General features: G+C 39.1%; 1 protein-coding gene across 2 annotated transcripts in view; it reads left to right on the forward strand.

Annotated features, from left to right (window-relative positions):
• LOC122813502 (UDP-N-acetylglucosamine transporter-like) overlaps positions 1 to 21,717 on the forward strand; it is a 683,641-nt gene that overhangs the window by 252,306 nt on the left and 409,618 nt on the right. Inside the window, exon 1 of one of the 2 annotated variants that reach the window (XM_044085848.1) lies at positions 7,855 to 7,949. The exons of the other annotated variant lie outside the window; for it this stretch is intronic. Within the exon in view, the coding sequence (XP_043941783.1) occupies positions 7,942 to 7,949 (8 nt within the window). The 5' untranslated portion in view covers positions 7,855 to 7,941. Of the gene's footprint in view, positions 1 to 7,854; positions 7,950 to 21,717 lie in introns of those variants that run through there. 2 annotated transcript variants of the gene reach the window in all.

Here is a 21,717-nt window from a genome sequence, read left to right on the forward strand (position 1 = left end):
GTTATCCCAGCTGACTGTAACCTCCCTGTCATCACAGATGTCCAGGTGAGAGCCACCCTCAGGACAGCAGAATACACAACATGAATGGGACCTGATGGTATCCCCAGTTGCATGCTACATAAACTCTGACAGGAGCTAAACACACATATAGAAGTGCTACGTAACACTAGCCTGACTACAGGATATGTACCTGTACACTGGCGCACAGCAGCAGTGGTTCCACTCCACGAAGGAGGCACCTCAACATACCAATACAATACAACACAATACATTACATTACAATACAATACTATACAATATGCTATTGCCCCTGAGACTACAGCAGCTTACTGTTCTGCTACCCTGACCATTGTGACACGTGTGGTGTGATGGTACCTGCTGCTGTCACACAGTTACACAGGGTGACTCATATGGCATATTACCTATTTGACTAACATTCAGCAGGGGTATGTGTGACATGTACTCATGGGGAGTCTTGCTTCTTAACACTGTGTGGTTTATTGCAGGGTATGTCTTATCTGTGGGTAGGAACTCTTACCTCCACATGTGCACTCTATTGCAGTGGCATGGACGACACACAGAAGACATTTAGGTTGTGGATGGTGTGAGGTGTTACTATGGTTGTTGGACATCTGTCATGGGTGTGACTTACATATGTAAATCCGGGATTGGTAACCTCTATGTGGGTAGCATATGTGTACTCTGTGGTGTTGCCAGTCACTGTGCATTGGTAATGTGTTTGAGTGCATTGTCACAGTGTTGTACATGTCACTGTGTCCTTCTCCATATCTGTAGCTGTCATGTGAGGTCCATACCATGGCATCCATTATGTGGTGTGGAACAGTAGACCGACCTACATGTCCATAGCTGACACACCATGTCTGCTGACACATACCATGTGCAGGTATTCCAGGGATAGTGTGCCACTGTAAATATCATTGGGGCCACTATTGTACACATTTATGATCCTGTTCACCCCTGACACATGCAGTGGCGGGCAGCCAATCACATATCTGGTGGTTACTGGTGTAGGTGATCTGGAATGTGGTATGGTACTCCAGTTTTGACACTGGTGTTCACTCCATGCCTTTGTCACCAGGCACCTGTTGCAATACATCTGTACACATGTGCCTCACTCAGAATTTATATACATCTCTCTCTCTCTCTCACTATATATATATATATATATATATATATATATATATATATATATATAGATAGATAGATATAGATATATCTATATGTATATATATATATATATATATATATATATATATATATATATATATATGTCCGTATACATATACACATATATATATTGATGTACATATATTGCTATAGATGTGGGGGGCACAGATGGGATGAGAGTGACAGATGGGGTGGGACAGGCTGTGTTGCAGGTCATCATATACAGTCATACCTGTAGATAGTCAGATCAGTCTGTCTATGTATATGTATCTACATATATCTATATCTGTATGTGTGCATTACATAGATATGTTTGTACAATATTCTATCTACATCTGTCTATGTATTCCTACATCTCTCTCTCTATGTATGTATACATATATGCATATCATATATATATATATATATATATATATATATATATATATATATATATATATATATATATATATGCACATACATATGTTGACATACATACGTATCCATATGTTAGACAGGTATATCAACATATTTGTCTACCATACTGTATACACACACTAACATACTGCTAAACATACATAACTGTGAAACCTACTTTGTACATGGCACTACAACCTACAATCAACCAACATTGATATGTGCACATAGATGCTCTCACATACAAATGTATGTACAGCCTTCACTGATAGTTGCTGTATGTCCCCTGCCCTTTACACATCTTCATATACATATGGATACAGACCAATGACACATATGGAGGGTTCACAGTATGTAGACCTTTATAGTATTACTTTACATTACCTGTGTTTGTTACAGCTGCTTGTGTTGCCGTCTGGTTCTCTGTCCTGCTGCTCCACTTCCCAGTTGTCAGCTTTCAGGTAACTGTTGCTGAACAATTTGTTTGTGTCTGCTTAATTGCAGTTTTCTCTGTCTCTGTCTCTCTCTCTCTCTCTGTCTGTCTCTCACGTCCTTCTCAGGGTGCAATGAAAGTATTGCATGTGTTGACTGGGAGTACAGCATACTTTTGTAGGTATCTGCATATACCCATGTGATGGCCTCTGCACCAGTTTGTTAGCCAGCATTTGCTAATTGCATGTAGCCAGTTGTTTACTGATTGCAGTTCTCACTGTGATTTCAGAACAGTGCTATAAAAGGGTATGTGAGATAGGCGTAGCCCTTTCAGATTTTAAGGGCAGGGACCATGCTGTTATGCTGTGGACAGTGTTCTGTGAGTGTAAAGGTTGGTATCTCTCTCATATTTCCAGCTGTGTTGTAGATTAACATTCCTCCATTCATTTCTCCAGTTTCCTGTACTAACTGTGTATGTACACTGACACCTACAACTACTACGACTGTTAATGTGTGTGTGTGTGTGTGTGTGTGTGTGCTTTCCTTTCACTTTTGCTTGCACTTTGTTGCTAAGGCTTCAATAGTTGCCCTTTACAGTCACTACTTGTATGCCTGCTAGGTGTCTTGACTGTAGTGTGCTGCTGTAGCTTTCCTATTTTCCATGTACATTCACACCTTGGAATGCTTGCTATATCTGCTAGGGTGTTACAGCATGCAGTGTGGTCTGGCCATGGTGTGGGCCTTGACATCTACTAGGGTATTTGAGTATGCTGCTGAGCAGGCCCCAGAGACTTTTAGGTTCATCTGTTATGTGCCTCATGGAATGGTACATATCAGTGGGGTACACCCATTAAAATGTCTGGTATGCTGCAGTTGTGACTGTGGGTTAGCATGAGCATATGTATTACTACACTTTTCTGCCATGCAAGTGATGAATACTTTCAGGACTCCATAGTTACCATTGCATGTGTTACACCTTTCTGCCTACTGTTTGTACATTTCACATGGGGTCTGTGGGGCATCCCTGTAAGTCATTCACTGTTGCTATGTCTAGGTTCTTAACTATTCAAATATGGTGGTGTCAGACCCGTCATGTGTACAGATATTTGCAGGTTGTCCACATTTCTGCCTCATATTTTGGTCAATATCTCATGCACACCTTTTTCTGGCAAGTCACTCTGGCCTCAAGTCAGAATATGGTGACAAACATTCAAGTTTCAGACCGCATACCCTTCCAAACATCCCACAAAGTGCAGACCCTGTTACTCTGAACTGTCTGCGTTTGTTGTAACATTATTTGTAATGTGTCCCTGGTTTTGGGCCTTTGCTCCACGTATTTTATTACTTGGTCCAGATGTGTTCCTGTAAGAGGTTGTGGGGTATGGGCAGTGCTTATCCTGCTGTGAGTATGTGTGTGGCTTGCAAGGTGCTATAGTGACATTATTACCTACTAGCTTCCAACTAGCATGGCTGTTTCTGTTCACACACTACTATTATGGAAATCCACTAGTTTTGATAGTAATTCTAAATGGCATGCTTTGTGTACTACACATCTATATTCCCTTTACATTCATTCCTACTATTACATGATATATTTATTTTAGCACAATGTTCTTGTATAAGAGTCATGGCTTAGTGGTAAGTCATGCAGACTACTGTTTCCAAGGTTCTGGGTTCGGGACTCACAGTGGGATTTTATTTTGCTTTTGAGCTGAGTACAGGACCTGTCAATCAAAGTGACTAAGGCACTTTTAAGCAGTTGTAACCGGGTTAGCGCTGGTTTGCGCGGAGCTCATGCATGCGCACTGGCGGTTAGCTCAGCGACACCCGCTACAACCGCTTAAACGTGCATACTCTTGCAAGACACCGCTATTATCTTTGAAAGAAAAGAAAATGGGGAGACAGGAAAGTGGTGAAAAAGGGGTCACAAAGAGGGTAAGACAGTAGGGAAACAAGCTTGGGATGTGCAGGAGGGATGTAGGTAAGGCCCATAGCTAACCATTTCTTCATCAGCAACAGCTGTGCATATGTATGTAATTTGGTGTGACATTTGAAACCTTCCACCCCTGAGAGAGGTGTCAGGACAACAATAATACTTGTTGTACAGCCAATTGTAATTGATAGGTTCCATGTCCAGTAGACATGTGTGCGGAATGGGCAGCTATGTATGGGGCGTAATTTTTTTGTGGATACAGAGTGCCCTTTTTTTTTTTTTTTTTTTTCAGGTGAGAGTGGTATGTCAGGTGAAGGAAGTCGGTACAGCTGGGGAGGTAGGTTGGGTAGGTAAACAGACAAGACAAACAAGATGCATACAGGGGTGGTGTATGACACGTGTGGGGGGCTTACACAATTGACGGGGACGGAGGTTTGGATATCCAGTGCCCATGAGCCCACAGATGGCAAAAGTGGAACTGATATCCCCACCCATAGGCAGTTGCCACTGTTCCTTCACTGCCCAGGACGGGGATGTGCTGGGGGCTGTGTAGGTGGGGCAACAGGCATGCCCGGTAGTTGCACCACCCGTGCCTCGAGCTGGCGCAGGGGCTCGAGAACAGAGTCCCGAATCTCCCTACGCACCACAGTCCGGACGCTATGGAGGGTGAGTGGTGGTCCTCCTCCAGCCACACTTGCAGGGGGGGGCGAGCCCCATCCCCTGCAGCGCTTTCACCCGCAGGTGGCACAGGGCCACTGGAGGAGGGTCCGGACTCGGCACTAGTGCCAGGTGCACTCGCCAGCTGAGGTGGGAGAGGTGGGTCCGCTGGAACCCACCTTCCCTGTCGTTTTGCATTATGTCATGACAGTTTGGGTTAGTGACATATAATACCATTCACAATTAGTTGTAACAGCATGCATTAGTATTCACATTAACCAAACACCCAGATATTCACACCATTGAACAGCGTGCATAACACATGCATAATTTGAACAGAAATACACAGTCCAACAACATGCAGGGTTAATTGATGGCAACAGGCCATCAGGTGTGGATGTATGAACAGGGCAGATGCATCAACAGACATGCAAATATATATGACCCAACAGGACACACGTCCAGGGGTGTTAATTGTGATTGCACATACCATTTTCACGTGGAATGGGTTATATGTGGTTATATGGTGGGGTGAAGAAAGTAATATTAACACCTTCGAATAACAATACATATGCTGTACATTTCTAATAGCTACAGTTATATACACACTACTGTTCTAACTACAGTTTCCTATATGATAACTATTTCAACTTGGTGATAGGACTGTTACTGCAACATCAATATACATTTTATGGTTCTTCATACACATTCATATCTAGCTTTGTTCAGCTACATCATCCTGCTACATTTGCTTTATATAGCTGTAGACAAGTGTGAATGTTTGGTATATCAGACAAACATCCTATCTGCATATTGCAGACTGAGAGCAACATATCCAGATTTTGGGATACACATTCCAGATGCAGCAACACTTTGAACAGATTTTGCTGTTTGGTTTTGAATCTCACATGCATTTCATTCTGTCTTGACTGCAGTATACTTTATTCAGGGGTTATTACTACTGTATTGCTGGATTCATGACACTTTCTCACACTCTCTCACTTGCTTTCATTTTACTATTCAGGATGGTACTTCTAGGCTTTATTGACATGTTTTACCAGTATTTCTTACAATCCTTTCCAGCAGTCTCACTTCTGTCATGTTTCAGTATTTCCACAGGGATATATTTCACACATGTGATTTCATCATCTTCTGCAGCTATACTTTTCAGCCTGCTGCAGGTTGTGTACTATTTTCTTACAGGCAGGGCATTTTTATTTCAGAATATATGTTGGACAGTTTCATTTTTAGGTTAAACTTACAGGCTGAAAACACTTTTGTAATCAAGCAATACTTGCATACACTTTCACACTGTTACTTGCAGATTTTATTCCTTACTGACTACACTGCACTCTTTTGCTGACTGTCATACTTTTATATTTCTTTACAGTTACTGGTAGTGGATTACTGACCTGCCTGGTGGCGCAACCACACCAGCCTATCGCCATAGGCAATGCGGTTCCCAGAACGGACACCTGCAGCTGTAATATAAATGAAGTAATATTGGAATACACATCTCCATAATATCAGCTAGTTTAATTTCTTACATACATAATTAAATGTTACTTTTATCAGTAGTGAGGCGTTGGGCGTTTGCCGGGCCTCCTGGATCCAAAGGTTCAGTTGGTCCTGCTTGCGTCTCTTCAGGTCCGCATGGTGGTGACGGACCTGCTCACCAGTCCTTGGAATCCCTGTGGCACTGGTGAGATCATGAGCCAACCGGTCCCACGCCTCAGCCCTGTATGCTCCCCAGAGGACCTGGCCCTGCATGAGTTGGGCCTCATGATTATGGACTAGGAGCCAGACCATGTACCTGGACTCCTCAACACCCCACCTCTGCGCTCGAAAGCGACTACCCTCTCCTACTCCTGTCATTCTGCCTGTAGGTCAGTTCTACAATCGTTTATGCTGTTTATTCCCACCTATGGGGCTTATATAGTCTGTTTTTCCCGCACATATCTGTGATTGGCCATTTTGGAATTGTATCAACTTCAGTAAACCTGCATTGTCATGCTCTAATTTGTATTCATTCCTATATATTAGCTATTATTGCATTTACAGGTACTGCTGTCATGGCTTAGTGGTTCTGTACCTTGACTATGGTGTATAGTATCCTGGGTTCGAACCTGGCCACCGCTTTTTATTTTTCATGACTGTCTAGACATGCTGAGGGGTGTGTCTGTGTAAAGGCAGTTTTGATACGGCTTGCTCAACATTGCCCGTCGGTTAGCTTGTTTGCGTGGTGCGCAGCTCGCAAAACGGGTACGCTGCTTTAAGCCTCATTTGGCTATCGGCACACATATTACACTCAGCTCAGTTAGGGGCACATAGATTTAGCATGTCAAACCACTGCTCAGCTACGGGCACTCATTTTGTGCCAGTTAAACCACTGCTCATCTACGGGCACATGCACTCACTCTGTTAAACTGTAGCTCAGCTATGAGCACATCTGGCATTTTTTCTTCTTTTGTTACCTCACATGTCTTCAATATAAATGGGCTATTTTATTACATTTTACATATATTGGGGTTTTATGTGTACATATTTGTCAGGGACTTGTTTCCTGCTTATTTTGAAAAAAAAATTGGTGTTGTGGGGGCTCGAACCATGAATGCCTGCTCTTCAGCCAACATCTCTACCGCTACGCTATTGCTTCCTGGCTTATTTTGCATATTTAGTTCTTATATGCTTTCCCACTGACTGCTAACTGTAGCTGCGCTTACGGCATGCCAAGAAACAAGCGCAAAGACTCACGGTTAAACATCTTTATTAATTTAAAAAATATATAACATGTTCATTTATATATATTTTATGTTCATAGTCTGTGGGGGCATGTGTTGTGTTGTGTTTATTCACATTTCCGTGGACTCTGTTGTGGGTGTTTACTTTGGGCACTTTTACACTTCTGGGGGCATGTCCACTTGCAGGGCTCAGCCTACGGACACGCCCCCTACTGTCTTACATGGACCGTGTTAGACTCAGGTGTGATTCAGCATGCTCTCATGAATATGCAAAGCATGCTGACATCACTCCGTTTAACTGCAGCCTCCGTGTAAGAGTTATAACTCTTACACGGAGGCTTCGTGAATCCTGGGGGTTGTTGTTTCATCCTGTTTAATTTCCATTCATGCAAGCAGATGTGTGTTTTTTGAAATGATCATGGACAGATATATTTCAGTTGGAGCCAAATGATATTTTATTTACTAAAGCATTTTTTTCTTTTCTTTATCTTTTCTGCAGTTGTTGAATTAATCATGTCTTACAGTGACATACTGTACCTACTGTGATCAAGTCTGACATATTTCACATAGTATACAAGCTGTGAGCAGCTGGAAATGGCAAGGTAACCTGTTTTTGAAAGGGAAAATATATGGTGTTATTCTAACCTCTGACAGGTACTTTTTCTATTTCAAATAAATTGCAACTCATTTTATGTATAGGAAATCTAAATGACTAGATAAAAAAAATCATGAAGTGGCTGTGCTGAGGTAAGGAGATATTTTCCTTTGGAGACAGCATAGCAGACTACATCAAACAATGAGGGAACTTAAATATCCAGTCTTTTAATAATAGCCAACTGAAAGACTGTGGTGACTTCCATTTTTGTGCAATGTGAGACTGAGCAACAGTCTCAAGCTGTAACAGTGACAATTTGAACCTCTTTTCCCAAATGGTTTAAAATGCATTAGACAATGGCCTTACTGCACGTCAGCACCCTGACTGGAGAACAAGCATTCTACAGCAGGGTTTAATGTACAAGTAATGCCCACTGAGAAGAACCAGTCCGACACTTTATGGCAGCATATCAAGACGCCATGGAGCTCGGACTGAAAAAACAGAACAGCCACCATTATTTTATGCTCACTAAGCAGCCCGTTTGCTGTTTAGTGAGTGTAAAATATAAAAAAGAAAACAACTAACAAAAAAAAAAAAAAAAAAAAGTAGGTGGGTGTGTGTGTGTTTGTTTATGACTGTGTTTGATGGTATGTGTGCATGTTGGTGAAAGTGAGATCAAGTGAGCCATTATTTTATGCTCACTAAGCTGCACTTTTGCTGTTTAGCAAGTGTAAAATAAAAAAGAAAAAAATAAAATAAAGCGTGTGTGTGTGTGTGTGTGTGTGTGTGTGTGTGTGTGTGTGTGTGTGTGTGTGTGTGTGTGTGTGTGTGTGAGTGTATGTGCACATGAGAGTAAGAGAGCGAGAGAGAGAGCGAAAGAAGTGTGCATTTATGTTTCTGTCTGCATGTGTGGATGAATGCGTCCATGAAAGCAGAGAGACTGTGTGTGTGTGTGTGTGTGTGTGTGTGTGTGTGTGTGTGTGTGTGTGTGTGTGTGTGTGTGTGTGTGTGTGTGTACGTGTGCATGTGTGCATGTGTGTGTGTGTGTGTGTGTGTGTGTGTGTGTATGTGTGTGTGTGTTTGTGTGTGCGATCATGTGCACGCGCGTTTGTGTGTGTGAGAAAGAGCTAATGCAAGTGAGAGAGAAAGTGAAAGTGATGTGTGACTCAATGCATGTATGTAAGCAGAGGAGACTATGTGAGAGAGAGATCAATAGAGTGTGACTGATCTTGGAGTGAATGTGTGTATTAAAGAAGAGGAGACTGTGTGTGTATATGTATGCGTGTGAAAGCAGAAGAGACTGTGTATGTGTGTAGGGGTGAGAGAATGGGCTGTATGTAAAATTGTTGTTTCACTGCTTACATTTTTTTAAGCACTATATTATTTATTATATATATTTGATGTAAAATGCTTCCTCCAACACCATTAACATATACTACAGCAAGTTTGAAACAGTAGGCAGAGGAACTATTTTACATCAGAAATATAATAAAAAAATAAAATAGTACTTAAAAAATACATAAGTAAGTAAAAACACAACAATTTTACAGAGACCCCTTTGTGTAAGCACAATAATGCCCTCCAGGGTGTGTTAATGTGTAATTAATGCTCTTCCAGGGGTATAGAGGCCCAACGCTGCACCCCTGGGTGGACATTCATTGCACATTAACACACACTATGTCAGGCATTATTGCTTGTATATATTACAAAATTGGACAGTTCAACAGAGCAAGGTATATTTATGGACATTGATTTGGCAACACATTTCCACAAGTTTTTGAATGGTTGGCAGGTTCAAACCTTGTGCAGTGAGGAATGATCTGCTAATGTATAACCTCCACAGGAATAGTTTTGATAAATCCCTTCCTCCACAGGAATAGTTTTGATAAATCCCTTTTGAATACTATGTTCTAGGGCCCAATACCAGTTAAATAGAAATAACACCTGCTTTTAAAAAATGTGGGCAATGCCTTAGTTTTAAGCATAGGACTTTATATTATGTTTAATGAATTTTATTATGAATCAGATCATTAACCAGATCCTTTATATCTTTTTTCACCTTCTTTCTTGCTCCCCTGAGTAAAAGTTTATAAATGGTAGAAGCTTTAGGAGGTAATGCAGACCTTAGCTGTTTTACCATCTGTGACACATTTGCTCACAATTAGAAAATGGGGTCATGTTCATGGTACGAATATATTGAGGACATTACTGCATTCCCAATGCTCAAATAGCTATGATACATCTCATGCAGAGGTAATTTCTCCCTAATATACTGAAAGGAAACAAAGACTTGCTTCCCATCTACCTGATGATGAGCATGGTCATCAGATTAGTATATAAACCTTTTTGCTCCCATTTTTGATTTCTCAAACCTTCCCCCATCTACGTTCTGATATGGAATTGCTTAACTCAGGGTAACATTTTATAATAAACATTTATAAGCCTCTAAACATATCTCACATAGTATTCTAGGATTTTTAATGTTTCAAAGGAGACTTAACATTCCAATTTAATGTCCAGGGTAAGTTACTGTGAATTGCCTGAGTTTCTAGATTAGCCCATATGCAAGGAATATTTCTACTTTCTTGGAAAATTTTACCCAGTGAAAATGCCTTAGATCTGAAACACCAATGAAAGAGTTCCAGTACTAATTCAGAGCCTGGTAGGTGTGACACAAAATTGGATATCCACATCCTAGTGTCATCCCATTTGTAGGAGGAGATTAACAGCAAGGAGAGACAAATAATAACAATTGTATAAAAAACATCTTAACCACAAATACTCAACCCATGAAGGACAATGCAATTTCTAACAACTTTAGACCCATACACAACTTTTATCCCAGATTTTCTTAAGATTGCAATCAGCTATGTTTACAATAGAATACCCAAATATAAAGAAGGCCATTCAGGCAGGGGAAACAAATTCTTGACTTCCAGCTTTAAGCTGCATGGCAGCTGCATTAAATGGAATCAGCACAAATTTTGTGGTGGTTACAGCAGAGTCCAAACACCAACTGGAAGGAGTCTCATAAGGATATGATACATGATATACCTCTCACTAGATCCTATGGAAGCACAAAACAGTAATCAGCAAACAGCAGGAATTTGGTTTCTACTCCATAAATGGGCCATCCAAAAAATAATTGGAAGTATTCATGATTTTACTAAGGGGTTCAATTACTAACAGAAAAAGCATATAAAATAGGACACACCTGAATTGTTCCCTTTTGCAATAGGAAGTCCTGTGATAAATGACAATTTGTAAGGTAAGAATTTTTGATATTGGGACCACATATTAGTTTGCTCAGCTGATACAAGCTAGCCTAGAAAGCTCATATCTTCATAACCTCCTATATGTGCTCCCAGCTGATGTAATCACATTATTTTCTCAAAATCTGTCACTGACACTACTTCTGGTTCTAGTACGTGGGATAATTTTTGATTATATAAAAAAAGAATTTGTAAATGATGTGTACTGGACTTCCCTTTGACAAAGCCCTCTTGGGATGTTGATATAATATGTGGAACGGTATGTTCCATTCTTTTCACCAAAATCCTGGAGCAGAATTTAAGTCCCCCATTTGAGAGGGCTATGGGTCTGCAACTTGCAGGGTTAATTAAATCCTTATCAGGTTTATTAGACTTAAGAAGGGTTGCAATAACTGAGGAGCTAGAAGAGGGAGAGACCCCTTTCCTATCCTGAAAAGCATAAAACAATCAACCAAGAAGGCTGGTTATGAGACATACTAATAGGTTCGAGAAGTGAGAGAAGCGAGAGATATACAATCTGAAGGTATTCCTGGTTCTAAAAGTAATGAAACTGGTAAAAACTGGGAACGAATTATGAAAGAAGGGGGTAATAGAAGATCACATAACCCCTTTCAATGTGTAGGTCGGCCTAATGTGGCTAATGTTTCAGTGGAAATTCAGTGATCATTAGATTCTCTTGAAAAAAATGTTATTTAAAGAGAATTCATTGCACTTTAATATCTTGAGTCTACAACGATACATTGACCTAGATATAACACCAAGAGGGTTATATTTTGTTAAAACACCTACCACCCCATTTGATGTTACTGATGCTACTGATAAACAATTTGAAGTTAGGTGGGCACAGTCGGCTCACAAATGTGTGACAGAAAGGTTACACATTCTTATTGAAAGAGATGCTGTGAAACAACGGAAAATTAAGAAAGACATAGAAAGTTGCTGTAATAATTTAACTGTACAATTTAATTCTGAACAGTTTAATTTAATACTAGGCAGTTATAATGTTAAATTGGAAGAAGTTTCTAATGACATTATAAAAAGGAAAATCAATACGTTGGAAAGAGACATCCATGATTAAAGCAGCGGCTATGCCTTTAAGAAATTAGTTCAGCAGAAACAACAGAAGCATCAGCGTGGAAAAGGAACTAATTTGAAACAAAGTGTCTCTTTTGTATCTTCTGAGGCAATCAGTAGTATGGGTGAATTAGAAGAAGATGCTAACTTTCCTTCATTACCTAGGGTACAAGATCCTGATTATTTACCTAATAATTTTCGGAACCAAAGAGATTACTATACGAGGAAAAGAGGGCATACAGACAATTACAGAGATGGACAATATCAGAGGTATGACAACCTCCAAAAACGGACTAAATATTGATGTTTGTAATGTGCTATTGTCATTGGAAAATGTTGTGGAAAATGTAGGATGTAATGCTGTTGTGAATTTATTTGGTCACAGTTTAAGTGAATGTGAAATGGCGGTGTTAGGCTGTAGCCTAAAATTTATACCTACAGCACTTCCTAGACAACATGTTACTTGTACAGAAATTTTTCAACTGATATGTAAGTTACATTTGTCTAATTATTTTGATAAAAATGTGCCTGTGCAAATAGAAAGTGAACAAAGTGATTCTGAATTAAGTGAAAGTTGTTTTACATGTGAGTCTTTTTGTTCAGATAGTGAAGATATGAATGCTTATTGTTTAATAGACACCACTAAAGTACCAGTCAAAAGTACTTTTATTCCGCCTTTTAAACATGAGGGAATTTCTCACTTCTCAGTCATGGTACATCATTCGGTGGATGATCTTTTTTTGAAATTTAAAAGGAGTAGAAATGTAGTAAATTATAATCTAAGTAAAAGAGAGTGGTCAGCATTACAAAGTTTGACTAAAAGGAATGATTTAATCATTAAACCCTCAGATAAGGGTAATAAAATAGTGGTGTTACACTTTTCACAATACCTACAAATGTGCATGAGTCATTTGAATGCAAAAGAAGTGTATAAAATAAAGTATTGCGGAATATGAACTAGCCATAACAAACTTTAGAGATATTATAATGAAAGGCTATAGACTTGGTTATTTGTCTAAAAAAGATGTAGATGTTAAATTTAATATAGAAAAGTGTACTATGGCTACATTTTACTGCTTACCTAAGGTGCATAAAGATATTACAAATCCACCAGGTTGCCCTATAGTGGCAGCTACAAATTATTTCTTACATAATATCGGAATTATGCTACATTATTATTTATCTAAATTTGTGATTACTTTAGAGTCTTATATTAAAAACTCTTTTGATTTTTTTAGATAAAATTAAGCATGTAGTTTGGGATGAAGAATGTTTTTGGATAGTGCTGGATGTCAAGAGTTTGTATACCAGTATTAGACATTCTATAGGTTTAAAAGCTCTTGATTTTTTTCTGGGAAATAGTCCTATGTCAAATTATATTATAGAATTAATTCATTTTAGTTTAGTTAATAATTATTTTGAGTTTAATCAGGAAATATACCAACAAATACAAGGCACTGCCATGGGGGCACCATTTGTCCCCATGTATGCCAATTTGGTTATGGGTTACTTTGAAGATACTTTTTTGTGTAGGTTATATTTTTTTAAAAAGTATGTGATTCATTATTTTAGTTTTATAGATGATTTAATTTTTTTATGTAAAGGAGGTAGATAATTTATAAGTAATTTTGTGAATTTTTTGAACTCTAATCAGTTAGGTTTAAAATTTGAAGGTTTACAGAGTGGAAATTCAGTTATTTTTTTTAGATTTAATATTAAAAGGAAATGTGGAACAGAAAAAAATGTATACCAGAATACATAGAAAATTTGATGATGGTGGACATGTCTTGGATGGACGTCGCTGCCACCCGGTACATATTATGAATTCTTTACCATATGGGGAATTGTTAAGAGTAAGCAGGCTTTGTAATGAGCTGGATATTCTAGAAAAATCTTGAACTCCTGTCGGATGTTCAAAAATAGAGGATATGCTATGGAAACAATTAGAAAAGCTTTAGAAAAATTATGTTGTACAGGAATGGATACTAAATGTCAGAATAAATATAATATTAGTTCATTTTATGAAAAATCAGATCAAAAGTGTAACAAAATGTATTTTGTTACATCAGATAATGTATTGTCTGATGACATTATAGCAGTTATAAAATACTATTGGCCATTCTTGAGAGAAGGAAGATATAAATTGAATAATATATGTCATTTACCTCTGATTTCTTTTAAGAGAGGTCGTAATTTAAAAGACATGTTAGTTCATGCTAGTTTTTCTTTACCAAGTATTAATATAAGTTATGAAATTAGTAGGGTTGGTATCTGGACATGTGGCAATTGTTCTGTTTGTCCATTTGTAGTGAAATATTTTGATAAAATTAATGGTATAAAATATAGACCAATAAAGGAATATACTTGTAACACAGTGGGTATTATTTATGCTCTTAAATGCCCATGTAATTTATTTTATATTGGTGAAAGTAAGAGGTCTTTTAAGATTAGACTACAAGAGCATATTCGTGATATAAGGAGTAAAAAATTAGAAAGCCCCGTGGCTACCCATTTTTATGAAGTACATGGAGGGTCATGTGAAGGTCTAAAAGGCACTATTTTGGAACAAGTTTTAGCTATAAACACTATGTGTCTAAAAAATAAATTATTGTCGAAAGAAGCGGTTTTTATTTTAAAGTATGACACTTTGTTTCCTGGTGGATTAAACCAGGAGTGTAATTGGAAGTTTCTTTTGTAAAGTGTTGATGAAATTGGTTAATTGTTTTATTGGTGAATTTTAACGTGATTGATGTATCTTTATAAGAGATTTTTTTCTCTGTTTGTATTATCTCCTGGGAGGCTGTTAAGCTGAAGTGCTAGATAGGTTTTGGTGTGTTTTAATAAAAGGAAAAATCTACTGGCTTTGTCGTTTGGATTTATTCAGTTTCGATAGTGTGGTTTAATTAAATCCTTATCAGGTTTATTAGACTTAAGAAGGGTTGTAATAACTGAGGAGCTAGAAGAGGGAGAGACCCCTTTCCTATCTTGAAAAGCATAAAACAATCAACCAAGAAGGCTGGTTATGAGACATACTAATAGGTTCATAGGTTGGTACTAGTCTATCGGCACTAGGGCCTATACAAGCCTAGCCATAACAATTCCCTGGCTATTTCTTCCCACACTATTTACTTTCCTGGACCCCTGTCTAGCAGGCAACTCACATGATCCCTGGGGTGAATTTCCTTTCTCCCATCCAATCGTCAAGGTTCCTTTTGAAGAGGTCCAAAGAGGCGCTCTGCTTGACATGTATGGGCAGTCTATTCCAAAGTTCGGGGAGTCTCTGAGTCTGGAACCTATCCCTCCAGCATGTTTTGTTTATTGTGATGACAAGGTTTATATCCCTGGAATGTGTGGCTCTGAGGGATTGGGATTTCTTTAAGTGTAGCATGTCCAGTAGCTCTGGGTTTGTCATGGCCTTGTATGTTAAGCAGAGATCACCTCTGAGTACACGATATGCGACAGAGTATAGCTGGAGTTTTTTAAGGTGGTCAGCATAGGGCATCTGTGTTAGGCCTGTGATTCTTTTAGTGAGGTATTTCTGTGGCCTTTCCAGTTGTTGCAGATGTCTTGAGAGGTACATGCCAAATAGGGCATTGTATTCTATAATGGGTCTAATGAGGGATGAGTACAGTGGGACAATGACCTCCTTTTTTCTGGATGAAAAGCCCTTAATGATGAGGTGTATCATATAGAAGGATTTCATGACTGTTGTGGCGATGTGGTTATCAAAGGTGAGACCACTGTTTGTCTGTGTTCCTAAGTCTCTTATCACACTCTCTATGTTTAGTGTACTGCCACCTATGTGGTAATTCACGGGTACATGTTTTTACCCAAAAGAGATAACTATACATTTCTTGGCATTGAGCTTGAGCCCATGGCTCTGGCACCAAGCATCTGCTTCTGTAAGGCCCTTTTGTAGAGTATCCACATAATTTGGGGATTCAGTAATGGCTCCCTGTTTGCAATCATCTGCAAACTTTGTTAGCCAGAGTTCCTTAGTGTTGGCCTGTACTTCAGAGAATTAGATGCCAAACAAGTGCGGCCCCAGGACTGAACCCTGAGGTACTCTACTTGTCACTTGTCTGGAGTTGGATTTGGAGTCGGCTACTTTTACAGTGTGGGTTCTGTCAGTAAGCCAATTGGCAACCCATCGAGTGACGTAGGGATTAATGCCCAGATTAGTAAGTCTATCTATGATTCCAGAGTGGGGGATGGTGTCAAAGGCCTTGGCAAGGTCCAGATAGGCTGTGTGGACCACCTTACCCTCGTCCACAGCTCTGGAGACTGATTCGAAGAAGTCAATCAGATTCAGGAGACAAGATCAGCCCTTCACAAACCCAAACTGGGTCGGGTCCAGTGTTTGAAGGTTGCCAATGTCTTTGTTTATAAGTTCCATGATAATACATTCCATGGCTTTGCAGATCAGGCTCGTCAGACTGTCAGGGCAGTAGTTCCTGAGATCCAAGGTGGATCCCCCCTTGTGGAGTGGGATAACTGTAGCTGTGTGCCACTCAGTGAGCACGAAGCCTGTGGTGAGGCTATGATTACACATGACACTTAGGTGAGGTGCCAGTTCATTTTGTAGTTCATGTAATACACAGCCCGGGATGTCATCTGGTCCCATGGATGCTGTATTTTTAGTTTTGGAGAGTGTGTTTTTTTTACCTGTGTGGCTATTATTACTGGAATTTGGCAATCTTCTGGTATCAAGATGGGCCATTTAGGGGGTGAGAGGGGGTTGAAGTTGGCACTGAATTGATCTGCCAGGATATTGGCAATATCCTTGAGATCAGTATATTTAATCCCATTCTGTTGTAGCTCAGCGCAGATCTGAACATTGCCATTTAGATTCTTAACATAGTTATAGAATGCCTTGTGGTTGTCTTTGGAATCTTTGGCAATTTTGTTTTCATAGCTAGCTTTGGAGGATTTTATGAGGGATCTCAGCTTCTTACTGAGGCTGGTAAGGGAGTTTTTTGCATCCTGGGATTTTCCTCTTTTCTGCAACAGTTTCTTCATTTTGTTGTAAAGTTTGTTTATGGCAGGGGACCATCAGCTTGGCTTCCTTTTTTTGGAGGAGAGCATCTTGGTTCTATTTGGGATGGCATGATTCATGCATGAGTGGATGTGCTCATACAGTGCCTTAGTGTAGGATTCAGCAGTCAAACTTTCAGTTCACATCTGCATGGGTGTCATGAAGTTTGTCACTTCTGACTTAAGTAGCATGAAGTTGGCTTTGAAGAAGTTTTTTGTGGAGGTTTCCTTATTGTGGGGTGTTGGTGGGATGTGGATGCTAAGGGTGATTAGCTTATGGTCAGACCTAACCAACGAGGGGGTGACCATAGGTGTGGAGCATTAATTTCCCATGTTGGTAATGACCAGGTGTAGGATACTGGAGCCCCTGGTGGGACTATGGATTAGTTGATCCAGGGCATTGGAATTTATGAATTCCAAGAACCGTTGGCCAAAGGTGTTGGTTTATGATTAGTTTTCCCAGTTAATGGCAGGGTAGTTGAAATCACCCAGTATTAGGGTGTTTGGTTGTATCTTAATATTTTCTGGTATGTTTAGAAAGGTGTAGTGAAAATCTTGGGGCATGGTGGGGGATCTGTAACAAGCTACAGTTTGGATTGCAGGCTTCCCTAGTGTTAGTCGCACCTGGAGAATTTCAGACGCATTGTGTTGGGCAACTAGCCTGGTGGTGTGAATATCCTTGGTGACTATGGACACTCCTCCACCTTTAGTGTTTTGGTCCTGGTTTGGTGGCTGAAAACTATGGTAAGAGTTGTAGCCTGGTATTGCAGGGATGCTCTCTGGAGCCTTGAACCAGGTCTCAGTTACTGCACAGATATAGAGATCTGCATTAAGGCCATCTGGTCCCACAATCTTCCTTGAATGAGAGCCTTAAAAGCCTGTCAAATCCCATCTTCTTTAATTAGAGCAGCTAGGGTCTTATAATCTCCTTACTTTTAAAAGTTTCCTCAAAATACATGTAAATCACACAAGAATGTGCAACAGTTTTGAATTTCCAGGATAAAAATATTCAAGATTTCCTCTTCTTATATACTAAACCATTTCTCCTTAACCAGATTTTTAGGGCTTAGTAAGGTCAATGCATAGCCCACTCCTCCCAGGAGAAACATATGTGTTGTTCTCTTAGAAGTTCACATATCAGCATAAATAAAAACACATATTATATTACTTTAGCAACCGTTATTTTTTATGCTCCCTACTGTGTATTGATGTTGTTACATTTATACTTATAATTTCCTGCCTCACTGATGTTATGCAATGTGCACCAGTGTCACTTCTTAGGACTTAACACTTTATATCATTGTATGATAGTTCCTGTTTATTCCATATTAACAAACTTCATTATTTTTGTACACACTGCAATCTTTAGACTTCTTGGAGCTTTTCTTACTGGTCTTCTGAGCAAACTGGCAATATAACAAGGTTTGACTTTTCCTGTAAATAAAAGCAAGCAAATAAATAAACTGCTGGGGCATTTTATCAGTTGGAATTCTTTCTGGGTCTAGTAAGCCTTCATTGTCATTAAAAGAATTATTACTTCATTTCAAGTGTACTGCCAATCATTAGCGGACCGGAGTTCCGCTGTGGCGACCCCTAACCAGGAAAAAGCCGAAAGACACAACAACAACAACTTCATTTCAGGTGTGCCATCTTGCACTTAGCTGCTGGTAATGCTGTGTTTTTGGTGTCTTGATTTTAGAGTTTTATTTGATAAAGATGGGACTGTGCTTTTATCAGGTCTTCCACTGACTCTGTTCAACGAATACCTTTTCTTTTTTTTCACAAATTGTAATATCGTGTATATGACAAGATGTAATATCAGGATAGGCCAAAAGTAAGCAATGGACAGCATATTAAACATTCACTTTCAGTTTTCCTTAGCTACTAACTCAATGTGCAGTACCACATGACACAAATAACCTATTAATTAAACCATTTTTAAAAATATAGTACTGCTATTACTAGCTGTGTCAGTTCAGTAGTGGGTATGACTATTTATTTAGCAGTCTTGATTTTATTCTCTCTTTTTCTCTGGTACATACAAAACCTGTTATATAATTTCACTGTCTTATATTTCTTTGCATCTTCATATATCTAGAAAATACCTATCTCCCTTCTGGAATGAACTGGATAACCTTTACTTGGCCAAGCATTTGTTTTGTCACTGTTTCTTTCTTCTTTAATTTCTAATTGGTATTATTCTATTTATTCATCCTTATGCATTCACTTTTATTTTCAGGATGCTATGTATCTTCTTTTTTCTCTGAAGGTACCTCACTCAAAAACACATTTTTCCTTTTTTTATTACTATATATGTTTCAAAAAAGCCTTGTGGCTTTCATGATGACACTTTTCACACTATCTTTATAGTCTTTTATTGGAGTATTTCTGAGACAATGCTCCATTTTTTATAGAGTGCACTTCTACACAAAACATCTTATTTTGGTAGGATCAGACTCTGCCTGAATTACTTTAAGGAGGTTGAAGATTTAAAAGCTGTTCAGTGAATAGCATTTTAAATTTAAAATGCTAAACTCCATCTGCAGGTCATTTTTTTAACATTTGTCACTTCCAATATAATTCTACATCTATGCAAGTAAAGTTCTGCTTTCTATGGACAGCTGAGCTCTCTAAAAGTAAGTTTCTGGGATTCATATCATTACTAATGCTAGAAAAGAAGACTTGATACTAGCAATCCACCTGAATTGTGGGTTCTGTTTGAAAATGGCATTCTAAGTCAATCTCTTTACTGTTCTAACTTAAAGAATGTTCCCAGACAGAATTTTTGGGTATTCAAAAATCTAATGTCTGCAATCATGGCCATGCCAGCGCTGCTTAGTATCTGTGTTCGATAAGCAAACTCATTATGAGTATGTATGGCCATGAAAGTTTGCTGGATGAGCTACGTCTTGTTGCGGCTGTAGTACATCTTATTGGACACAGTTGCAACTGCAATAATATACAAGCAGCTGTAGTAAATATACTGATCTAGCACCAGCCTCTAAATGTAGTTGGCATGGAACTGCACATACAGTTGTTAGTGTTTGTGGGTGCATCTATTATTGTAACTCAAGGATATGTAAAATGTAGGGAAATCTGTTGTAGAATGAATTAGGGAAAACCTGCCAAATGAAGGAGGGCAAACATGGTAGTAGTGCACAGAATCACATATATAATGAACACAGACTATAAAGGGAGGTGGTGACAAACCCAGTGATGCAGAAGACAATGGAGAAGGGGTAGGCTACATACAGATAGATAGCAAACTGAAGCGCTATAACTGAAAAAAAATGTGAAAGGCAAAAAGGGTAGGTGGGGTACACAAAAGTAACAAGATGTAATGAGTGAAAGCAGTTATGAAATCAGCACAGTTTTATCACTGCACCAGTACTATAATGCAAATGTCCTGAAAAAAACAAAAATACTAACCACTTCATATATGAGGTGATACACTGAAGGAATAAGTGAGTAACACAGCAGGTGAGTTTTACATATTTACAGAATGGAAGCAGAAATGCATGCAGCCCTAAGAAAAGTGGAACTCTGCACTCTCTTCGCTGACTAACACTTTACTAAATACTTCATTTACAAAGTGAGCCATTGAAGTAGTTGCACTGTAGGCATCGGTAAAGAACATAGAAACTGAGTGTTATACATTTACAGGTAGGGAAGGGGAAAGCTGTAGTGCATGTGCAGGTGTGTGTATGTGTGTGTGTTTTAGGGTTAGGGTAAGGGGATAGATTTAATGGTGCATCTAAGTGTTGGTGCATGTGTGTGTATGTGTCTGAAACGGTCTTCCTTGGTGATAGTGTTACTGAAAGGGTTTTATAAGCTAAGGTGTAGGTCATCAGAAAAGCTGCAGCCCTGAAAGGATTTGAACTCTGCACTCTGTTCACCAACATTTTGTGAAGCACTTATTTTTTAAGATAAGCCACTGAAGGAGCCATACTGAAACTGTCAGTGAAGTACTTAGTAGGTGAGTGTTATACATTTAGAGAGCAGAAGTAAAAAACATTTTTAGTCATAATTAACCCAGCACTGCATTTACAAGGTGAGTCAAAGAAGTATTCATGCTGAGAGTGTCAGAGAAGCACATAACAAGGGAATATTACATATTTTCAGAATAGAAGCAGAAGAAAAAGACAGGTCTCAAGGGATTTGATCCCATTACCCTCTTCAGTGATATTCTACCCACCACTGCATTTACAAAGTGAACCTGAGAAGCACAATCACTGAATGTTTCCGAAAATCACATAGCAGAGGAATGTTGCACATTTCCTGAATGGAAGCGGAAAAGTAAAAAAGAAAAAGAAAAAAAAGAAAAGAAAACACAACCCTTGGGGAGTTGCCCTCTGCACTGTGTGCACTGGCACTATGAACAAGCTGAGCCACAGA

Source organism: Protopterus annectens, chromosome 10.part0, assembly GCF_019279795.1.
Source record: "Protopterus annectens isolate FY-2018-M chromosome 10.part0, PAN1.0, whole genome shotgun sequence".
Lineage (NCBI taxonomy): Eukaryota > Metazoa > Chordata > Ceratodontiformes > Protopteridae > Protopterus > Protopterus annectens.